General features: G+C 44.2%; 3 protein-coding genes across 6 annotated transcripts in view; 1 reads left to right on the plus strand and 2 right to left on the minus strand.

The window, feature by feature from the left end:
- ADHFE1 (alcohol dehydrogenase iron containing 1) overlaps window positions 1-10,170 on the minus strand; it is a 33,763-nt gene extending 23,593 nt beyond the window's left edge. The window contains exons 1-4 of one of the 2 annotated variants that reach the window (XR_002647592.3): window positions 10,074-10,170; window positions 3,397-3,434; window positions 1,541-1,587; window positions 165-218 (exon numbers count right to left, since the gene is read on the minus strand). Coding sequence is in view for 1 of the 2 variants with exons in the window: in XM_022595268.3 (XP_022450976.2) it covers window positions 165-218; window positions 1,541-1,587; window positions 3,397-3,434; window positions 10,074-10,129 (195 nt within the window). In the remaining variant the exon portion in view is untranslated. The remainder of the gene's footprint in view (window positions 1-164; window positions 219-1,540; window positions 1,588-3,396; window positions 3,435-10,073) is intronic. The other variant, XM_022595268.3, reaches the window with a different exon arrangement.
- Window positions 1-22,841, plus strand: part of LOC111185582 (uncharacterized) — a 180,450-nt gene that overhangs the window by 81,217 nt on the left and 76,392 nt on the right. For 2 of the 3 annotated variants that reach the window (XR_016388550.1, XR_016388549.1), the window contains one exon: window positions 8,764-10,329. Coding sequence is in view for 1 of the 3 variants with exons in the window: in XM_089899072.1 (XP_089755198.1) it covers window positions 8,764-8,898 (135 nt within the window). In the remaining 2 variants the exon portion in view is untranslated. The remainder of the gene's footprint in view (window positions 1-8,763; window positions 10,330-22,841) is intronic. The other variant, XM_089899072.1, reaches the window with a different exon arrangement.
- Window positions 11,577-13,338, minus strand: RRS1 (regulator of ribosome synthesis 1). Its single transcript, XM_022595273.3, has one exon. The coding sequence runs from the start codon at window positions 13,235-13,237 to the stop codon at window positions 12,107-12,109; it is 1,131 nt and encodes a 376-aa protein (XP_022450981.1). The 5' UTR covers window positions 13,238-13,338; the 3' UTR covers window positions 11,577-12,106.

The raw sequence follows: 22,841 nt of genomic DNA on the forward strand, positions 1-22,841 counted from the left end.
GCAACTAAGAGTTTGCATGCCACAACTAAGGAGCCCCTATGCTGTAACTAAGACCCGGCACAACCAAATAAAAATAAATAAATATGTTTTTAAGAAAGCCTAAATAAAATAAAATAAAATCAGTGTAACGTTTATAGAAGACTGTAGAAATCTTAAATACTTGCCATGCCCACTTCCTTTGTAACTCCTGCTCCATATCTAATATTTGAAACAGCCATCTGAAAATAAAAAAAAGATTTAGGTGATGGGTGTTTAGAAAGTTGGTCATTTCACTTCTAAAACCCTGAAATGGTTCCGCATTGTCTAGAGAATAAAGTATATATTCCCCAGCATGGCATTCTAGGTCATCGCATCTGGCCTCACACTCATTGTACTTCTTTAAGCAAACGTTGGCTCCAGTCACACTGGAATTATGTATTTTTTCCCAAATATATCATAATCTCTCAATTGTTCCCTCAACTTGAAATGCTTGCCTCTTCTTGCCTCCACACTTAAATGAACAAATATCTTCTTATTTTCCAATGTAAATGTTGTTATCTTTGTGTATTTTTAGTGCCTTCATTCCCTCCTCCAACCATTCATCTATCCAACCACCCTTGCATGCGTGTATCCATCCATCCATCCATCCTCCCATCCAACCAACACTACTGAGTGTCTGCTATATTCCAGGCATGTGCTAGGCTCTGGTAACACAACTACGAACAAGAGAAACATGGCCTCATAAAGTTTACAGCTGAGAGAAGAGCTTTTTTTTTTTTGAGAGAAGAGCTTTTATACCAATGCATGATGGGTCGCTTTTGGCCTGAAGACATGTTTTGTTTGATCGATGTTTGATCGATGTTATGTTTAAATTTCTTCTTTTTTTTTTCTTGGTTTCGATAATGACTCTTATGATCTAATTAAAAATAAAAAGCAATGTGACCATCTGGATTTCTATCTCCCTTGAATAATCGGGCAGCACCGGGCTGCATTCCAGTGTGGCTGCAATCACAGGGGGCTGAGGGCAGGCTGCACCCTTGAGATGGGCCTGTGCTCTCAGCAAACTCAGCACCATCCTCCCCCAGCCTGCTCCTGGAATGACTAACTGTCAGGCCTCTGGTCACATTTTAATTTATGACCCCTGAACTAGGAGGAGACAGGGATTTATACAAATAATTATGTACTTACAGTATGATAAAAATTCATCGGAATTAACTGTTCCGTTATTCTTGCTTCAACCGATTACTTGCACCTCTTTTGGGGTTGTTATAATTACAAAACTAAAGATTTATCATACAAGTTGGAGAGTTCGTAGAACTGGGAATTTGCTCTATTTTAATGGCTGTACAGAAAACAGTATTCTACACATTACTTGTGTTATCAGAAGGTTTATATTCCATCATCCTGACAAAGTACTTTGCTAAATAGGTGTTGATAAAATAATGTTAGGGAACATCTATTAATAACAGACTTCAGATGAGATAATAATGCACTAGCAAAATACTCTGATTGTATTTCTTTCGAGTCATTCATAAAAGAAAGAAAGAATGATTAAATCTACCTCAAAGGCATAATCTGTTGTTTTCCCAGAAGGTGAAAGTCCAGGAGCTAGAAATGTAAAAATTAGCATCAGAGTAGGCCTCAAAAACAGAGCAAAAATATTGTCATTTGATAGCGAATTGGATTTTCAGCAGTGAATATAAACATTTCCCTTGAAGCCTTACCTAAAATACATTTTTCAGGTTTCATTGTTGCCTATTAGATTAAAATTAAAACCTGCATTTTAAGAGAATGTAACGCTAGCTTGATGCAGATTGTGTGAAAATAAAGTTACTTAAAATCTTTTCTCCGTTGAATTTAAAATACACTTTTGAAAACATAATGTGTAAAAATCCACTAGAAAAAAATCCTCTAGACTCTAGAGTTCAATTATTATTAGGGAACAGCTATTAGTAAATTCATTAATTGGAGTCCTGCTTACACTTCTTATAGCAACTGTGATAATTTATTTAAATTAAGATTTTCTTTATGGGGGGTACTTATCACAGTGAGATATTTATATTTCTCAAGCTTATACATGTAAACTATTTAGTTTTCTTTGGGAAATTTAAAAATTTTTATAAACTGATATTTCTTTACAAAATATCAGGTTTAGTTATGGCAAAAATGATTTTCTGTTATATTGGAACAATAAGAGGCCTCTACTTAGTGGGTTTTATCTTTGTTTTCATCTACTTATTTTTATCAGTCTTGACCAGTCATAAGATTGAAAAAAGTCTACAGAACAATTTTTACTACCTTTTTTTTTTTTTTTTTTCAAGACAGACCACAACGGGACAAAAATCTACCTTTGGCAAGGGTATCCTTAATCATAATCCAAATTTCTTTGATCTCAACAGGCTTTAAAGAAATAATCTATTACTCCTGTTACTAAAATTTAGGAAAAGACATAAATTGGATCCTAGAAAACACTGAGATTATCTTTCTCTAAATTACTAATTTTATAGCCCCAAATAGGAAAATTACTGATTCTTTGTTGAAACCAATTAAGAATTGCAGAAAATCAGCTGAAGACAAAATTCTGCATGTGTCCAAGAGGGCCTGGAAGGCATGGCATGCTTCTGCTTAGTGGATGGCTGTTAATGACTTGTGGGGGGAGGTCCCTTGGCTGGTCCTGAAGGATGAGTCACTCTCTAGGCAGGAAAAAGCCCTCAGTTACTCTATCTGTTCTAATCCCAACAGGCTTCTTTGTGAGTTTCTGCTTAGGATCCTGTGTGGGCAGGCCCCTCCCTTCCATCCCTTACCACTGTTTAGATTTGACCTTTTCTCCTAAGAGGTGAAATCTGTTTTTGTGTCAGTATAATTCATGTGACATTCTGAGGACACGTTGAAGCTACAATGAGCTGCCCAGTGCTCTGTGGACAATGGAGTTGGTAAGAATGAAGATGTTTGTAGGAACTGAAAACTTTTGTCATTTTTAATTATTAAGAAATAGAGTGTTATTTTAAAAATTGATCCAAGCAATTTTTTTCCTTCTGGGAACCACATTGTTCTTCAGACTCTTCTTTGGGGATGTATTATAACCTTTCAGAGATTTCATCTTGATTAATTCTGTTTGATGAACTCAGACAACCCTAAAATCCTATTTGTGTCACCACTTTTAGCTTTGGCAAATAATTCTGTTTAAAATAGAAAGACATTGTAAATAGCATTAAATATATATTTGAGCCAAAAACATAATCAGTAGCATACATTCAGCTGAGATAGTATAATTAGAACTTCATACTACCAATTTCAAGTGAAAATTTTCACCAATCTTCCTATCACATGCCTTGATTCTCTTACTTTACACTTTGCCCAAATGTATTACCAACAGTGGAAACTGAAATTGTGGCTAAACACAAAATGTATTATTACCTTGGGAGTAAGTATGAGAATGACTTGGGCACTGGCATCTAGGGAAACGAAAAGAAAACGTAGCGTGAAACCAGAAAACCAGAATATAAGAAGCCTTAAAGTAACACACATTGCATTCTGGTCTTAAGAGGCTATCAGAGTAGTAGCTACAGCAAACACCCCACGACAGAAAAAGCCAGAAATCACCATGGACAAAAAGGTGACTCGGAGTCTTTCCAGCATTGTAGGATCGTTCTTCCACTTATTTCTCAAGCTATAGTTAAATGCGGGGAGCTGGGATGAGCGCTCTGGGGCTACAGGAAGGTTTAAGGGAGGGTGCCCCGTCCCCGTCCCCACCGGCAGGCCAGGCGAGGCCCCGGGGCGGGCGCTGGACTCCCTCCGGCATCGCCCGAGGGCCTCTCCGGCCGGGCACCCCAGGCCTCGCTGCGCGCTCTCCCAAAAGACTTCTGTCCGCTTCCTGGCTTCATCGGGTTGATTCCCTACGGCCGCTGCCGCCTCAGGACCTACGTGGACGCAGCAACTCGCAAACCCATTCTGGCTACTCCGGGGGACGTGAGGAACCGGCGCGGAGACCTATAGGACTGAGGCCTTGGCTTTTTGCTGGCTGTCCACTGGAGACTGCCCTCAGTTCCTAGATGGCACCTGGAATTCCTGGGCCAGTAAGGCCATTTACTTCATCAAGTCAGCAAGGAGAGTCTCCAGAGCGAACCTGCTAGCAAGATGGAATCTCATATAACGCAAGGCGTACACAGAGGAAGATCACGTGAAGGCACAGAGAGAAGACGGCCGTCTACAAGCCAAGTAGAGAGACCTCAGAAGAAACCAACCCCGCTGACACCTTGATCTCAGACTTTTAGCTTCCGGATTTGTGGAAAAATAAATTTCTATTGTTTAAGCCCCCCCAAAAAGATGGGGTCTCAGCTCTTCCTAGGTTAGGAGCTTTGGCCAAATTGACCCAGTGTTAACTACTCGCACCTCATCCCCCCATGCTTCTCCCCCGGAACTTTCCGTTTTATTTTCCCGTTGTCTTCAGGGTGTTTCGTCTTTCTTCCAGCAGGCTTTGGGCCGTTTCGTTCGGAAGCCCTCAGTGGGCCTGCAGGCCACCCTGGTCATCACCTCGCACCTCCGTCCCTTCTCTGCTCCGCCTGCTCGGCCCCTCCCCGGCCCCACCCTCCGGGTCCGCATAAATTACTGTCACACCTACTGTCACATCTGTCACTTTTTCGCCGAATCCCTCACCCCGGCTCAGTTCTCAGTCCGCTCCTCTACGGATTTCCCACGCCCTCCTCTTTCGAGACTTTCCCTCCCTTAAATAACCTCCGTATCCCTTCCTGTCCAGGTCACCTCCGATTTCTTGGACGGTCTCTTCTCCGGCTTCTCTTCCTGCTGTTCTCCATCCGACTGAGCCTCGCAAAGGGGTTTATGTTTCTCTCTATTGCCCAGGGGACCCTGTCCCGGTGGGTCCAGTAGGTACGTGCGTGCATACCACACCCCTGCCCCCCGCTTGCAAACTTAGAATGAACACATCTGAGAGGGGAAAGGGGAAAGGAAGGAAAAGGGTTAAACTCAATGACGGTCAAGATCTCAAAAACTCTGAATTAAGTGAAAACGGGCGTGGGCGGGTGTGAGCGCCACCATGAGCCGAGGCTGCCATCTGGTGGGCAAGGCTGAGAACGCCACGTGGAATTGTCTCCCAAGAGCATCCCGGCGGCGGGTCTGAGCCATTTGCCGGCTCCCGCAGGAAAACCGGCATTAGGTAAGGCCCTGGCGTTGTCCTTCACAAGGCACTACTTTCGAGGTCTTTCCCTGCTTTACGCCCCTCCAGGACAAGAAAAGAGACTCAAAGGGAAGGAAAAATCCAAACTTGAAGCTATCCAACACGAAGGACTGTGAGAGCACCCATCCCCCCTTCTCTTTTTATTATATATTTTTCAAGTTTTCAGGCTACCTCAATTCATCATTCCTACTCCTTAGTTGTGGTCTGAATCCCACCCCCTCTTGCTTTCTTGGGACCTCCATCTGTTCTGTATGTCCTAGCCTTCCCCCTTACTTGATCCTTGTCATCATATTTAAGAGTTTCATGCTTAAAACTCTCAACCTCTTAACCCCTCTGGCTTGCTTGCTCTCCTCTGGTTCTCTCCTCCTCGCCTACATCCACTGACTCCATTTCCTTTTTTCCCACGCATCCTTGGGCCCCTGAAATCCGCAGGGTTAGAGCGAGGCTCTTATCTACCCACCATCTGGCTCTGGCACCATTATTCTGGCTTCCCTCCTGGTATTATTAATAAACTGGCCACGCCCTTAGCAAAGGCCAACCTCTCCCCTGTGCACTCAACGTCAGCCCTGCTCAACGACTCAAAACATCACTACCAACAGTTCTTCCTTTTCTCTCCTGCGTCATCAAAATCCCCCTCCCCCCAGGGGCTTCCCTGGTGGCGCAGTGGTTGAGAGTCCGCCTGCCGATGCAGGGGACACGGGTTCGTGCCCTGGTCCGGGAAGATCCCATATGCCGCGGAGCGGCTGGGCCCATGAGCCATGGCCGCTGAGCCTGCGAGTCCGGGGCCTGTGCTCCTCAACGGGAGAGGCCACAGCAGTGAGAGGCCCGCGTACAGCCAAAAAAAAAAAAAAAAAAAAAAAAAATCCCCCTCCCCCCAAATCTGATCCATCAGTAGGAAAATGTTGACTTCCGCATATTATATCAACCATCATCCAACAACTTCCTCTTGTCCCCCCTCCCTTTCCCACTGTTCCCCCCCCCCCCCCCGCTCCCCTTCAGCCGACTACACCTGCTATCTCCAATTTCTCTTCTCCCATTCTCTCTGGAACATCTTCCAATGAGCCTTTGCCCCATGTCTCCACTGACAAACTTACCAGGTCGCTAAGGCCCTCCCCTTGGTGCTAATACACCACTCAGTTCTCAGTTCAGACCTGTCATTTGCATCCTCCCGTTCACTCCCTCCTCCCTGGAAATACATTCTTCCCTTGGTTTCCAGGACACAATTCCCTGGTTTTCTTCTTACTGCACTGGCTGCTCCTGGCCTAGTTTCTTTTCATGCTCGTGACTCTAAATGCTGGAGGGTCCCAGCGTTCAGCCCGTAGATCCTTCTCTTTTCTTTCCACACTCACTCACTCACTCCCTGAGTGACGTCACCTGGTCCCATGGCCTTGATCACCTTCTATGTTGATGACTCCCACTTTACTCTTTCTGCTTAGACCTCTCTCCTGAACTCCAGAATCAACTTCCTACTCGACATCATCACTTGAATGTCTGTTAGGCATCTCACATTTTCCCTAAGACTCAGCTCCTGGTCTTCCCCTCAAAGCCTCTTCCTTATCCCAGCTTAATGACAACTTCAACTTTGGTTGTTTAGGCCAAAAACCTTAGGGTCATCCTTGGCCACCCCGACATGCCCACCGTGTCTCTGGCCTCATCTCCTTCTCACTCAGTCTGATCCAGACACCTTGTTCTGAAACCATGCCAGGCATGCTCCACCTCCAGATACGTCCCCAGAGAGCCACGTGGTTTGCGCCCCCCTTTCACTGGTCCTTCTGCAACAGTTACTTCCCCGGTGAGTGTGCTGAGCTGAGCCCAAAAGCTGTTCCAGTCCTAATCCCTGGACCCTATCAATATTACTTTGTGTGGCAAGAGGGACTCTGCAGATGTGTTAAGGATCTTGAGATAGAGAGATTATCCTGGATCATCTGAGTAGGCCCTAAAGGTAATCACAGTGTCCTTCTAAGAAAGAGGCAGAGGGAGATTTGACACAGAAGGCAATGTGACCGCTGAAGCGAGATGCTACGTTGCTGGCTGTGAAGATGGAGGAAGGGGCCACCAGCAAAGGAATGCAGGCACTGCAGCTCTAGAAGTTGTTAAAAGCAAGATAATGGACTCTGCCCTAGAGCCTCTGAAGGGAATGTGGCCCTGCCGACACCTTGATTTGGGCCCAGGAAAACTGATTTTGGACTTCTGAACTTCAGAACTGTAAGATAATAAATGTGTGTTGTTTTAAGCCACTAAGTTCATGGTAATTGGTTACAGCAGCCACAGGAAACTGTATGTAGTCGAGGTTTTCTCTGTCTTTAAAATTGCACCCTCTCCTCTAACACCCCATCCCCCTTTGCTTTCTCTTTCTCTTTAGTACCTAGCTGCATCAAATATACTCTAAGTTTTACTTACTAGTTTATTGTTTATTATCTGCCCTGCCTGACCCCACCGCCCCCCCCCACCCCACCACCACCACACACACACTTAAGTCCCACGGATGTTAGGCTGCTTGGTTCCCTGCGGTACCCTGGGGATGAGAGCACTGCAAACTGTCCTTCCCTCCTTCCCTTCCTTCCTCTCACCTCTTTGGTCACCCCTCCTATCCTTTAATGCTGGTTCCTTTTCCAGCAGTCAGAGTGCAAAGCATGTGCAAATCCAAGTGCCTAAAGAGGCCAGCAGGTAATGGAAATGAGGCCAGAGCAGCTGGCTGTCAGCACAGCTGCTGTGTGTGTGGACTGAGTGGTGGGCTGCCCTGGGGTGGAGGGACTTGTCTCTCAGGAAGCTGGAGTGCTGCCCTGTCCAAAGCAGGTGGGCACGGCTTCACCTCAGCTCTGGCAGACTTTCCCCGGGCAAAACGTGGGCCTAATGATACCATTTCCCAATTTTCCAAGATTTTTACCTGCAATCTCTCACTTTCTACATGGGATTAAAAAAAAAAAAATGCAAAGAACAAAGCACCACACAGTGCTGCTCCGCAGGACTTCATCCTCAGCCCTTTTCTTCTAGGAATACAGTTTGTCAAGGCCTTTGCTTCTACATCCATGGTGTCAACTGCTCTCTATATATGGGTGTGTTTCCAACTCGCTCCCGAGCTCCAGAACTATGTATTCAATTACCTGCTCGGGGTCTTCACCTGGATGTACGTGAGGCATGTCCAACTCAAAATGATTATCATCTTGCTCCTAAAGTTTACAGTCCCTACGTTGGTAAATGGCCCCACTGTTTACCGATGCCCCAGCCAGAAACCTCCACTTCTCCTGTCTCACTAATCAGACACAAAATCCTGCTGATTCTAACCAATTTTTCTTACATCTCCATATCTCTTACATCTACCCTCTTGTACCAATTGCCGCTCCTTGGTGCCTTTTAGCTGGAGCCTGACAATTACCTCCAGTCTTTGCTCTCCACTGCCGCCAGAAAGCTTCAGCTTAATTCTAATCATGCCACCCTCCTTTGCGTGCAGCTATTCCAAAAACACGTTCTACGTGACACTGGTTCCAAGGGATATGAATGGGGTTGCTTGATAAAGAGTTCTGTGATGACACAGGTTTAGAACAAAGAGTTTAAATACAGCTAAACTTTGTTTCTTTTCTTCCCTGCAGGAGTTCTCAGTGTCCTTCGTGTGCTGACGTATATCCTGACTCTCCATAGGGTGATGCAGCAGTTGGTTAGTTTCGCAAACTTATCTGGCCATGGGATTCTTTTTTCATGGGGCATCTCAAAGAGTATGTTTCACGGTGAGGACTATTGCTTCAACAGCTTTCTATTATCTACAGGACACAATTAAAATTCCTTAGCATAGGACTGAGAACAAGGATAGTGAAGCCAGAACACCTGGGTCCAGATTATGGGTGTGCCACTTGCTTAGTGTATGACACTGGGCAAATTATTTTTCTCCATGCCTTTATTTCTTTATCTGTAATAGAAGGATAATAATACAGCTTGGCATAGCGTTGTCGTAAGGATTAGAGTTATTAGTAGTAGTACATGTAAAGTGTGTAGGACAGCGCCCTGTGCTTGGTAAGTGCCCAGTAAATTTGGCTATTTTCTAATTCATGATCTTTCACCATCTGTTTTTTCTTTCCTCACGTCCTCCTATCATGGTAGGTCCAGTCTTTAGCTACTTTTATATCCTGGAACTACGGCTTTTGTCTCTGGTGTTGCTCTTCCCTTTGCCTGAAATTCCTCTCTAGTCCCCTCCTTTCCCCCTATTTATCTCCACCTGTTCGCTCATTTATCCCCCTGTGTTCCCAGGCGGACGTGTGCACCTGCACATTCAACAAATATTTATCAGGCAGCTACTGTGTACCCGGCATTTCTGGAGGGCGAGTCAGACGTGTCATAACGTTTAATACCCTGACTGCCCTGTACATGCCAGGGAGTCAAGCTCCTGGTGATTTCTCTCATCCCTCTCTCTTCTACAGCCTCTGTCCGCTGCATTCTGCAGAGGCCCGTTTCACTCCTGTCCGCTCATGCAATTCCCTGCTAGACTTTGCTGCAGAGTCTTTCATCTTTGTATCCCCGGCACCTAGAATAGTTTTGGGCACATTACATACACCCGATACATATGTGTTGATTGGATACATGCATTTCTCTGGGTCACTGTTCCAAGCTCTCCGCTGCCTGCGTAGATCTGGGACCAGGCGCTCTCCTCTCTGGGCCTTACTTTCCTAAACCGCAGATCAGGCAGAGGAAAAGCAGCCTATCGCGCCGCGCTTGGCCGTTTGGCTGCTTGGCTGCTTGGCAGACAGCGCCGTCCAGGCCGCCGCGCACTGCGGTACCCGGTCCCCTAATTCTCGAAAGTGACACGAGGAAGAACGTGCCGGCCCGGGCGAGTTGCTCCCCGGGGGCTGCGTGGGCTCGGCCGCACCCTCCGATCCCCTGCCCGCCAGCCCGCGCCGCCCGCACTCACGCTGCGCGTTGCAGTTGCCTCAGCAAGTGCGCTACCCTGTCGCGAGGAGCGGCCATGGCTGTGCAGAGCGCTTCTCTCCGCGGCGCCGCCCCCTCCGCCGCCGGCCAATCCCGGCCGCCGCCTCTCCTCCGCCCACCCGCGCCGCTGTCTCCGGCCCCAGCGACAGCCCTTGGCAGAGGACCATTTTCCCACCAGTCGGAACTACGACTGCCCCAGCTGAAAAGTCTCACCATCCACCTTTGAAATTGCCACACAGGTAACTGCTCCGTAGGGATTTGGGGTATTTTCCTAAGTCTCTATATAAAACGCTCTATGTCACAAGTTGGGGACGTGGGGAAAGGGAGAAACAAGGGCATTCTTTTTCCACTCTGCTATTTTGGCTTCTCAGAGTATTTTCAGAATAAATTAAGACACTGCATTTAAATTTGTTTTAACGGTAAACAAGAACTTTGCAAAAAGCCCGAGGGTCTTTTTTTCATTTTTACAAGGCCAGTATTGTGTCCAACTGCTAGATCAAGTCACAAAACAAAAGCCGGAAAAATTCCCAAACAAAACAGTAACAAAAACAAAAAATCCCGGACAGTTGAGAAGAATTTAAAAGGTGTTAAATGGCCTATGAATGGTTTGGCTTTTGATGAAGTTGTTCAGGATACCATTAAATGGTTTTATCAGTAGTTAAGTTTCCACGGTTATGTGGGAAGGGAGGGCCAGGGTTTAGCAGCTCCAAGTTTCCAGGTCCCAGTGGAAACAATGATCAATGATGGCAGAGTTAACTTTATCACAAAGTATTTTAAGACAGTAACAACTGAACATCTGTGTTTTAGTAACCTATTATGAAATCTGAATTAATCTTTTCTTTCATAGCAATTTCTAAAAGTAACAAAGATGAGACAACAGTGAAAAAATGAGAGACAAACGATCTCAATTTTAATTTCCTATCAATTGTCAGACCAAAAAGCAAGAGTAGAGTGGCTCCTCAGACCTATAACAGCAGCAAAAAAGCACTACCCCCCCATTCTAGATGTACTATGAATCCTTTTCAGGATATGTATTTTTATGAAGATGAGTTACTGATATCAATTAGGGAAAGAGACCCAGAATAGCTGTAAACATTTCACCTCCTAATCAAACCAGCTCAGGTAAATTTGACAAATGAATCAAAAGATAGTGTTCCAAGTAAGGACTTTGTGAGTTTCTTTCTCTCTTCCCCAAACAGACCTACTTGAAGCTTTAAAAAAACTGGGGACATAAATGTTGATAAAGATTTAAGTATAAAATTAGGATTAATGAGGATTATTACTATTATTTAGTGAAGCCCCAATTTATCATTTACAGCAAATTAATGTTTTCAGTGTTGAAAGAGGCACCAGTTGTACTACACTTTCAATATTATATCTGATACCAAAAGAAGGATGAGCTTTTCTAATAAAAGTGGTCTCACTGAAATCGTAATTTAGCTGCTATGTTTTCTAGAAAGTAAATGAAAGTAATCTGTGCCAGGTATCCAGGTCACAAGCTTTACTTAAGATTTGGACCAGTAGCCAAAAAGTTAAAAGCAACATTACATAAGACACTTTTATTAAATAACCTTTACAACAGTTCTGAAAATGTAACCTTTCTGTCCCTCTCCTTTGATAAATACACAAGCTTGTTATCAAAATAATGCAGATACCAATCTATTAAAAGTCTCTGAAATACGACCAGCTCTCTCCCTTACACCCCATCCAAAGTTTAAAGACAGAGAAAAAAAAAAAGGCTGTTTAAAAACAGAACTCACTCCTAGTTCCCACAAATTCTTTCCAATTCGTATGTCCTTAAATACATCCTTTAATCTCCAGCAAAAGTTTTGGCTGTGGGAAATGCATTAATTTGTCGAATCAAACATTTACAACCATCTTCAGAGGAGGGCAAGCCTAGCCCTTTAACCTGAAGCTCGATGCAGGCAGCGGCCCCATCTTCTGTATCCCCCTACTGTACCTAGAACTTAACATTAAGTACAGTTCTTGGTTTACAAGCAGGTCCGAGGGTGAAATTTACTTCCTCCTCTTTCCTCCTTGGTGTTGCCCTCCTTTTCTCTTGCCACTCAAGCCAGGCCGCCCGGAATTCATCTTGCCTCCCAAGCCCCCTTTCCTCTTCCCTCCTTGGCTGGGCGGGCCCCCTTTCCTCTTCCCTCCTTGGCTGGGCGGGCCCCCTTTCCTCTTACCCCCGGGACCCTGTCGGCCCCCCTTTCTCTTGCCCTTCTGACTCATTTTCCTCCTCTTAGCCGCCTCTTCCTGGTCCTCCTCCCTCATCTGCTTATTGGTGGCCCTCGTAACGTCCAACTGAGGCTTCTTGCTGTTCATTATTCGCAGCATCTCCAACTGGCTGTTTTTCTCGGCTGCAAAGTCCCCGAAAAGAGGCTGAAACTTCCTCTTCTTTCCAGAGCCCCGGGGCGCCTTCTCCTTGGGCAGGCGCTCCTGGAAGCGCCCCACAGAGGCGGTGGAGACCCTGGCCACCTGCACGGCGCGGCCAAGCTCCTCCTTACTCTGGTGTCCGGTAGGGTGCATGCCGGCCGCGCTGGGCAGCCGCAACTTGTGCGCGCGGGCCAGGTTACGCAGCCGGTTCAGCTCGTTCTTGGCCACCCGTTCCTTCTTAGCCTGAATCCGCTTGGCGAACTGGTCCTCCATGGGGTCGGCATTCCCGGGCACCTCGATCAACCATTCCTTGGTGTCGTCGCGGGCCCGCTGGTAGCCCCAGCGGCGGCGCCACTGGCCGCTCCCCTCGTCCCACACCAGATTGGTCTTCTTCTTGGGACGGATGCCCTTGAGGCGCGCAAACTGCTGCCAGCGTGTAAGCGGCCGCGGCCGGGGCACAGGCTTCTCGCGCGGCAGACGAGTGGTGGGCTCCGGCAGCCGCGCCACCAGCGCCTCCTCCACACGATCGGTGGGCAGCTGCCACAGCTGGTTGATGAGCAGCTGCGTGTTGTCCCGCGCCAGGGCCCGCAGCTCGGCCTCCTGCGTGGGTCCCGCGTGCCGCAGCCCGGTCGGAGGGTTCCGGTCCGAGGCCAGCAGGTTACCCAGGTCGAACTCCAGCTCCAGTTCCTTGTGCACCGTGATGCGCTGCAGCTTCTCTGCCTCGTCCCGCTCCGCTTTTGCCAGCAGCTCCTCCACGCTCTGACCCTCCATGGCTCCGGCTCGGCTCCCTCTCTCTGGGAGGCAGTTGCAATCACTTCTCTGCCAGCTAGGTTCAAGCCCCGGCGCTACTACCACGTGCGGTCGCTCAGACGCTCGTCCCGGAAGAGAAAACTCCGCTTCCGGGACACCCGGAAGGGACTCACAATGCCGGCGACCCAAGGGAAGGCCGGCAGAGGGCGGTGTTGGAGAGCAAATGGGATTAGAGGCGGCCCTTGGGCTCGAGACCGGATGTAGGCGGAGTAGGCGCGCGGAGCCCAGCCTGCGGTGCATGTTTTGGGGGCCGCAGATTAAGGGGGTCCCGGAGCAACTGTGTTACAGTTTAAGTGTAAGTCAGCTCTCAAGATGTTTAGCCAATCAGCTCTTCTTAGGACCTGACAAATTATTTTTCTCCAGAGCCCTGACTTGTTCATGGGGGTCCGGGTTGTGGGCCGAGAAAGACACTTCCCACAGATGTACGTAAAGCTACGTGTAGACGAGGGCTTGGTTTGTTTTGGGAGTGAGCGGACCTGGCAGTTAGACCGCCCTGAGTGGGTGAGCTGATATCTGGTCCCCGGAACCCTGGGCCGCATCCTCTGCTGGCTTGTGGCAAAAGAGCGCCGGGCTCTGCCGTGAGACTGCCTGGATTCCGACCTTGACTGCACCAGTGTTTGACCTTAAGCTGTTTAACTTCTTTGGGCCTATTTTAAAACCTGTACGATGAGGATACTAATAGTACCTGCCTCTTAGGGCTGCCATGAAGATAAATGAGTTAATATGCTCCCAAGGGAGCTTACACAGAGGTCTGGAGCCTATGAGTGCTCAGTAAATGTGAGCTAAGTACCAATTATTATTTAATCTTCATAATGGCTCTGGGAGCTATGCTGAAAAGGCAATCTTATACAGTGATTAAGCACCAGGTTCTTGAATCAAACTCCTAGAATAAGATCTGGGTTTATTGTATCCACAATGGACAGGTTGTTTAACTTAAGTCCTATTCATAAGTTGATAAATTTGAAGCATTAGTTCCTGGTACCTAGTAAGCACCATATTCCAAAGGCAGGCTCAGTAAAATGACTTGTCTAAGATTTTACAACTAGGAAGTGTGGGAGCAGGAGTTATCTTAACTGTGATTTTAAGACTACATACATATTATCTGCAATGTCTTCTAGGCTCTTCATGCTGGAAAAGTGTGGTCTGTCGACCAGCAGTGTAGCATCACCTGGGAACTCGTTAGAGATGCAGAATCTCTGGCCTCACCCCAGATGTAATGAGTCAAAACCTTCATTTTAACAAAATATCGAGGTGATGAATATGTACAGTCCAGTGTAGGAGGCACTGATGATTGTGTGGTTTATAGGATTTGTTTTCCTTTAATGGGAAGTTGGGATTAGTGAAGAAGGGGTTAGCTGGAGAATTAATCCATAGAAATGGACATAATAGCCGTTAGTTAGGAAATAGATTCAGTTGAGTGTCAGCTAGAGAGGGCTTTAGATACAGCCCCACCTATCACACCTGCCCCCCTGAGTTTGGTCTCTTCTTGAGCTCATTGGCTTTCCTCAGCTCTCCTTTGTTCATTCACTCATCAAACATTTAGTGAGCACATTTTATGCCTCAGGAATTGGGCTCTAATATTCTTTCTTCCTCTTTTCTAAAAGCATTTTAAGATTTGCTGGGGTTTTTCTGAGCCTTTGTCTTAATGCTCAACACCAAGTTTTTAATACCAGTCATCCCATGGGGCCAAGGCCAGGTCAAAGGTCATGTTAGGTAACTTCCTTGACCCTTAAAGCATTTGGGATTTGCCATAGGAGAGTGTTAAGGACACTGATATGGCTGTTCTGGGCTTGGCTTAGCTTCTGATTCATTCATTCATTTAACAAACATTTGAATGACTACTATGTTTGAGACACTAGATACAAAGATTAACGAGACCTTATGGAACAGTGGGGAAGAAAGAAAGGTTAAGAGGAATTTACAGTATGGCATGGTTGGGCCTTAAATAGGAAGTACAGCTGTGTAGAAAGAAAGGTTAAGAGAAATTTACAATATGGCATGGTTGGGCCTTAAATAGGAAGTACAGCTGTGTAGAATTTAGCTCCTTTGTCAATCTTCTGAGTTAGGGAAAAGAAAGAGCAGATGTCGATAGGCGTTGAATGGAATTCTCACTGGATAAAATGCTATTTGGTTCGAATCATATAGGTCAGCTCTTAACCGGACTTTAATTGTTTTATGCTCAAGTGTTTCTTTATAATCCAAGTCGATTTTAATTTCCTTGATGACCAGAGACTGATTTTTACTTCCACTTTGCTGAGTATAGTGCTGGATACATAATAGGTATTCAGTACATGATTGCTTGAAAGAATAAGCCTCATTTCTAAATTAAAAAGGGATTAATGATGGCTGTTAGATTCAAGGTGAGCAAAACTAGTAAGACCGGGATTTGGGGGCTTTAAAAAATACCTTATTGAGGCAGATAGGTATGTGGCAGTCTCCAGCTTGCATTTGTATCATCTTTATGTTGGGCAAGATTGTGCAGTGTTAAGAAAAAAGAGAGCTTACCAGGGATGTGCAGATATATGTGAATATACTATAACAGTACGGCAAAGGGTTGTAAATATTGTCGTTTCCTTTTGTTGGTTTTTCCCTTTGTCTTTCTTCCTTTGTCCCATATTGCAGATAGATCCCCAGTTTGGTCATCAGACCCCACTTCTTTTCTCTTTATACCTGCTCTCTATGCCATTTCATCCACTCTCATTGCGTCAGCTGCCACTTCTGTGCAGATGAATCTTAGAGGTACATCTTTCTCCCTTTCCTTTTCAGAGCACTGGACTCAAATCTCCAACCACCTGCTGGGCTCTTCTACCATACTCTAAACTCAGTGTGTCTAAGACTACATAACACATCATCTTCCTGAAAATTTGCTTCTTCCATCATCCATCCACCTTTTCTCCCCTCCAACAAATGTTTATAGAAGGTTTTTCATGGCCAAGGCACTGCGCTGGGCGTTGGGAATACAACAGTTAGTAAAAACAGGCTCAGTTGATGTAATCATCCATTCTAGTCTAGCAAGGCTTGAACCTATGATGTCATCCTTGGCTTTTCTCTTCCCATCTCTAAATTCAGTTGGTCTAAAAGTCCTATTAAATTTGTCTCTGTATTGTTCCTTTCTCATTCCCACTACTGTGACCTCACCCCTAGACTGGGACTCTTCTATCTACTTCTTCTGGTACTCTCTCCACCCTGCTCCTGCCCCTGGCTTCCAGCTGCATGCAGCCAGAGGAGGCAGTGACAGAAGATCAGAGGATGTGAAGAGGGAGAGGTGAGGGCATGTTTGTCCCTAGCCCTCTGTGGTTATTACTGTGGGTTGGCTGGTTCCTCTAAAAGGCCATAGCTACAATCAGGCAGCTTTCTCCATGCAGCCACCCTCTCCCAGCTACTCTAATTATTCCCCTGGTTCTTGCAGGCCTCGGAGTGGTTATGGCTTTTGCCATTGTAGTCCTATCCTTTGTGAATTTCCTTAAGCCATGTCTACATCCTTGTAGTATTGCCTTTGTTGATCTTAAATTACCCAGCCTGACTGCTACCTGTTTTCTGCCAGGACCTTGACTGATACCTGGGGACCTATCCCTGGAGCATCCTGAGAGTTTCCTTACTTCGTTCTAGAGGATTTATCTTCCACAGATCTGGCCAAATCACTCTTCTCCTCAAAAACTCCCTTCTCTACCTTGTTCTTGGGCTTGGATGTTTGTGATCTGGCCCCAAACTACTCACGTGGGATGACACTTCTGCTTATGCTTCTTTTCCAGATATTTCTTACCCACTCCGATTTTCCATCTTAGCTACTTTCTAGAGCCTTAAGAAGTTTTCTCAAGAAAGGCAAAAATGAGGGACAGGACAGAAAAAGCAACAATTATGTTTTTGTAGCAATGTAACCTATAGGGAGATTCCCCTCCCCCCAATCGTGGGCAAGATGGTTAAACATGTGAAAGTACTACCTTTCAGGTTCCCTCAAAACACAACTAGTTTGGTCAGTTAAACATTTTTGTAAGCAATTTCTTTCTTCATTCTTTTGATTAACTTAGATTTACTTTCTAAACATTTCTCAGTTGCCCCTTTTTGGTAAAGGAAATCATTAGGGTTGATTCGACCATTCTTTAATCCTGCTGTGAACATAGTTAATTTGAGTATTTTTGTCTAGGAAATCCAATGTTCCAGTAATTTGATAAAATAATAGAAAAGGACCCTTAAAACACTTACATTATTTCCACATGGTTCATTTTTAACTGATTTATAATTTAACTTGGAAGTACTTGAAGTGAAAATTTAATTTTGAAAATTTCTTAATCATAGATAAAAATCTGTGTATTCATGTACTTCAGTTTTAGTCAGAAACCCATACACAAAATCTATTATTTCGTTTTAAAAAGGAAAAAGATGCAGCGCTAAGGTTTTGTGCGGTTAGTGGAGAAGCAGATTGAACATTGTACATTTGCCTAGAAGGAACTTTGGATTTGAGGGCAAAAAAAATGATGGTAGCATTTTAGAACTGACGTAAGTTGTTTTGTTCTCTGTAAAATACACAATGGTTGCACTTCAGAAAACGGCGTTTGCCAAAATCTTTTTTTTTTTTTTTGCGGTACACGGGCCTCTCTCCCTGCCGTGGCCTCTCCAGTTGCAGAGCACTCCGCCCTGCAGCATGTGTGTGAGATCTTCCCAGACCGGGGCACGAACCCGTGTCCCCTGCATTGGCAGGCAGACTCTCAACCACTGTGCCACCAGGGGAGCCCTTGCCAAAATCTTAATCACCTGTGAGTTGAGCAAGCGGCACTGGCTGATGTTTTTCATTCCTGAGACTTCATCACCAAATCCCAAGGGAATGAAATTGGCTTTAGATTTAGAGTTCAATATAAAAATGAAAGTGATATACAGAGGAAAGCCGAAGGTCCAGAATTTTACGGATATTTGTACTTAGAGTCCAATAACAGAAAAATTTAGATCCATTTATTAAATGATCATTTTCTATTCTGTTTTAACTTACAAAAGTAAAATTGCAATGAGTAAGAAATCTTTTTTTGTGTTTTTCTTAAGTCGATAAAATCTGAACAGTTTTTGTAAATGACTTGAAAGTAGATTTACTCCCAATTAGGCAACCGAGTCCTGAATGCCTTTCCCCTAAAGAAAGCAACTGCATCACCACACGGCTTTCAATTTGTCTTCGCAGTTATAGACCATGTGTGAACATATACCGATCTGCCAATCAAAATGTTCTTCTAAAAAAAAAAAAATGTTCTAAATTTCCCACATGAGCAATATCAGGAATGAGCAGGGGGCTCTCCTGGTGGCTCAGTGGTTGAGAATCTGCCTGCCAAGGCAGGGGACACAGGTTCGAGCCCTGGTCCGGGAAGATCCTACATGCCACAGAGCAGCTAAGGCTGTGCACCACAACTACTGAGCCTGTGCGCTACTGAAGCCCGCATGCCTAGAGCCCATACTCTGTAACACGAGAAGCCACGGCAATGAGAAGCCGGCGCACCGCAATGTAGGGTAGCCCCCGCTCTCTGCAAGTAGAGAAAGCCGTGAAGACCCGACACAGCCATAAATAAATAAATTTATTTTAAAAAAAAGAATGTGCAGGGAAGTTACCCCTATGCCAAATAAACATTAATTCTTGGCCCTCTTAACCAAAAATTGTTTCTAAACATTATTAACCCATTACTTTTTAGAACATGTCTGTGAAAAATGAAAACAACAGGTGGAAAACCTAAAAAGCATGACTCTATATATGGTAAATTCTGTAGCGTACACTTTTCTTTTTCTAGGTCTTTTTACTTGCCAAAGGAAGACAGCAAAGGAAACGATCTCTGAGTGGCAAGTAGGTGTGTGACTGCATCCTTGTCAGCATCCCAAGAGTGCACTGCAGTCTAAGCCAGCTCCCTGGGCATTTGGTAATCCAGAAGATCCAGTTGCTTGTGTGTGTACTCTCCCCTAAGGCCTAAGTAGGAGTTATTATTTAGAATGTATAAATAATGTTCCTGGCATTTTCCAGTATTTATTTCAATTGCCTCATTATACAAGATAGTGTGAATTTCAGCTGGGGAGGAAGCGGCCTTCTTATGGTGGTTCCTAGATTCCCTTCTCTGGAAAGCCTGTGGATTTCAAAGGAGTCCATGGTTTAGGTCTCAGGCTTCAGTTTTTTCATCTGGAAAATGAAGGATTTTGACTAGGTGGCCTTTACGATTCATCTGTATGATCCTTTTCTTTTGTAAAAAAGTTATGCTCTTCAGATACTCCAATATTACTTTCTTGTAAAGTGCTTTCTCTCCTGGTTTTTGATTAAAGCTTTTGACTGATGTATCCATTTACAGACCTCCCCCTCTTCCTGAGTCATTTATCTCATTTCCTAGGCTGGTTGTATGACTCCACATAGTGAAACAGCTTCCTGTGTGCACAAGGAGACTGTGACTACAGATGTGCTAATCGGTTTTTAATAACGTGGAGGTTGATTATTGTGTTTTGTAGGTTATTCATGATGCTTTTCCTTTTTCTTTTTTTCTTGCTTACCGTTAAACTTCTTTGAGAATTGGAAGAAAGGGTAGAGAATGAAAAGAGTATAGATTATTTTACTATTTGTTAGTTGTTGTGGAAAAATTCTTGTAGGTCAGAAGATAGATTTTTTTTTTTTTTTTTTTGCGGCACGCGGGCCTCTCACTGCTGTGGCCTCTCCCGTTGCAGAGCACAGGCTCCAGACGCGTAGGCTCAGCGGCCATGGCTCATGGGCCCAGCGGCTCCGCGGCATATGGGATCTTCCCAGACCAGGGCACGAACCCGTGTCCCCTGCATCGTCAGGCAGACTCTCAACCACTGCGCCACCAGGGAAGCCCCGATAGAAGCTATATTTAAAAATATTTATATTTATAAAGTCATGTCTGGGAATGAAAGATTATGGTGGATTGGCTTTATTTGTATCTTTTCTGGCCTGAGACCTAGAACTGATGATGTTCTTTGTTTATTATAATTACAGAAAAGTTTTAAAGAAAGCTTCAAAGTTAACTCCCTCAAATAATAAAATTGGGGCAATTTTGTGTTTCGTAGTTTGGTGTTGCTTCAGAGAAAACTAGTCAGAGAATTTCAGTACAAGGAAGGTAAAGTACAGGCATACCTCGGAGAGACTGCGGGTTTGGTTCTAGACCACTGCAATAAAGTGAATACTGCAATAAATCAAGTCACATGAATTTTTTTGGTTTCCCAATGCATATAAAAGTTATGTTTAGATAATACTTTAGTCTATTAAATGTGCAATAGCATTATGTCTAAAAAAACAGTGTGCATACCTTAATTAAAAACACTTTCTTGCTAAAAAATGCTAGCCATCATCTGATAACTCAGGTTTGCCGCAAACCTTTCAATTGGTGAAAAACAGAATCTGCAAAGCACGATAGAGCAAAACACAATAAAACAAGGTATTCCTATAGAATAAAATATAATAACATTGCTGGCATGTTTAGTAATTATCATTCTGAGAATGAGTCTTGGTGATTTCTGTCCTGATTACCTGGGGACAGATTCCCCAAGGGATCATCATCTCATCTGAAAAATGGGCTAACATTATTTCTCAGTTTTAGAGTTCTATGAGTGGGAGATAAGTTATTCAAACACGCGTTTGTGAAGAACTCTTAAGAAGAACTTCTTTTTTCCCCATCAGATTCTCTAAGACCTCTGTGACTCTCTACCCCTCCCCTACAAGGTTGAGAACTAGTGTACTGTAGAAGAGGGAGATAATGAAGGGAGTAACTGGTGGAGATTTTATGGAAGAATAACTTGACCTTTGAGCCTGCATAGAATTTGAATAGTTGGGAGGAGGAAGAGGGTCATTCCAGTAGATGGTAGTGATATGAATAAAGACATGTAGCCAGTATTTATGGAGCAAGTACAATGTATCAGGCAGTGCTTATTTTTATAAATCTTCACAGTGGGCCTAGGAGGTAGATATTACCAGTATCCTCATTTTATAGATGAGAAGACTGAAGATCATAAGGGTTAAGTAAATTGCCCAAAGTCATGCAGTTAGTAAATGGTAGAACCAGGATCTGCATCTTTGCAGTCTAATTCCAGCCCAGCTACGTAAGCACTACCCCATAGAGCTTCCTCTCTCTGGTCCATTAGCAGTTTGCTTGTCTAGAATAGATGATTTGTGTTGTAAGAAATAAGCTAGGTAAGAAGTGAGCTAATAAGCTTGGGTAGATAAGTAGAGCAGTACCAAATGTGGAGCACTTTTAGGATCAAGAGGAAGAATTTGGATTTTTTTTCAGTTTTTTAAAAATTGAGATATAGTTAATGTACAATATTATATAAGTTACAAGTATACAGCACAGTGATTCACAGTTTGTAAAGGTTATACTCCAGTTATGGTTATTCTAAAATATTGGCCATCTTCCCTGTGTTGTACCATATATCCTTGTAGCTTATTTATTTTATACATAATAGTTTGCACCTCTAAATTCCATACCCCTATCTTGTCCCTCCCCTGGTCCCTCTCCCTACTGGTAACCACTAGTTTGTTCTCTATGTGTGTGAGTCTGTTTCCGTTTTGTTATATCACTAGTTTGTTTTATTTTTTAGATTCCACGTGCGAGTGATAGCACACATTATTTGTCTTTGTCTGACTTATTTCACTAAGCATAATACCCTCCAAGTCTATCCATGTTGTTGCAGATAGCAACATTTCATTCTTTTTATGACTAAGTAATATTCCATTGTGTGTGTGTGTGTATTACATCTTCTTTATACATTCATCTGTTGATGGACACTTAGCTTGCTTCCATATCTTGACAATTGTAAATAATGCTGCTCTGAACATTGGGGTGCATGTATTTTTTCAAATTAGTGTTTTCATTTTTTTGGAGATACTATCAGGAGTGGAATTGCTGGGTCATATGGTAGTTGTATTTTACTTTTTTGAGAAACCACCATACTGTTTTCCACAGTGACTGCACCAATTTACATTCCCACGAACAGTGCACAAGAGTTCCCTTTTTTCCACATCCTCTCCAACATTGTTATTTGTGGTCTTTTTGATGATGGCCATTCTGACAGGTGTGAGGTGATATCTCACTGAGGTTTTAATTTGCATTTCTTTGGTGATTAACAGTGTTGAGTATCTTTTCATGTGCCTGTTGGCCATCTGTATGTCTTCCTTGGAAAAATGTCTATTCAGGTCTTCTGCCCATTTTTTAATTGGGCTGAGTTTTTTTTTCTTTGATGTTGAGTTGTATGTGCTGTTTATATATATATATATATAATTTTTAACATCTTTATTGGAGTATAATTGCTTTACAATGGTTAGTTTCTGATTTATAACAAAGTGAATCAGCTGTACGTATACATATATCCCCATATCTCCTCCCTCTTGCATCTCCCTCCCACCCTCCCTATCCCACCCCTCTAGGTGGTCACAAAGCACTGAGCTGATCTCCCTGTGCTATGCGGCTGCTTCCCACTAGCTATCTGTTTTACATTTGGTAGTGTATATATGTCCATGCCACTCTCTCACTTCGTCCCAGCTTACCCTTCCCCCTCCCCGTGTCCTCAAGTCCATTCTTTACATCAGTGTCTTTATTCC

The sequence above is a fragment of the Delphinapterus leucas genome, chromosome 17 (genome assembly GCF_059928025.1).
Source record: "Delphinapterus leucas isolate spDelLeu-1000000601 "Yukka" chromosome 17, BTC_Dleu_Yukka2, whole genome shotgun sequence".
NCBI classification, from domain to species: Eukaryota; Metazoa; Chordata; class Mammalia; order Artiodactyla; family Monodontidae; genus Delphinapterus; species Delphinapterus leucas.

Excerpts from the sequence above, each read along its gene's own strand:
- RRS1 (XM_022595273.3), bottom strand. The coding sequence starts at position 13,237 with ATGGAGGGTCAGAGCGTGGAGGAGCTGCTGGCAAAAGCGGAGCGGGAC.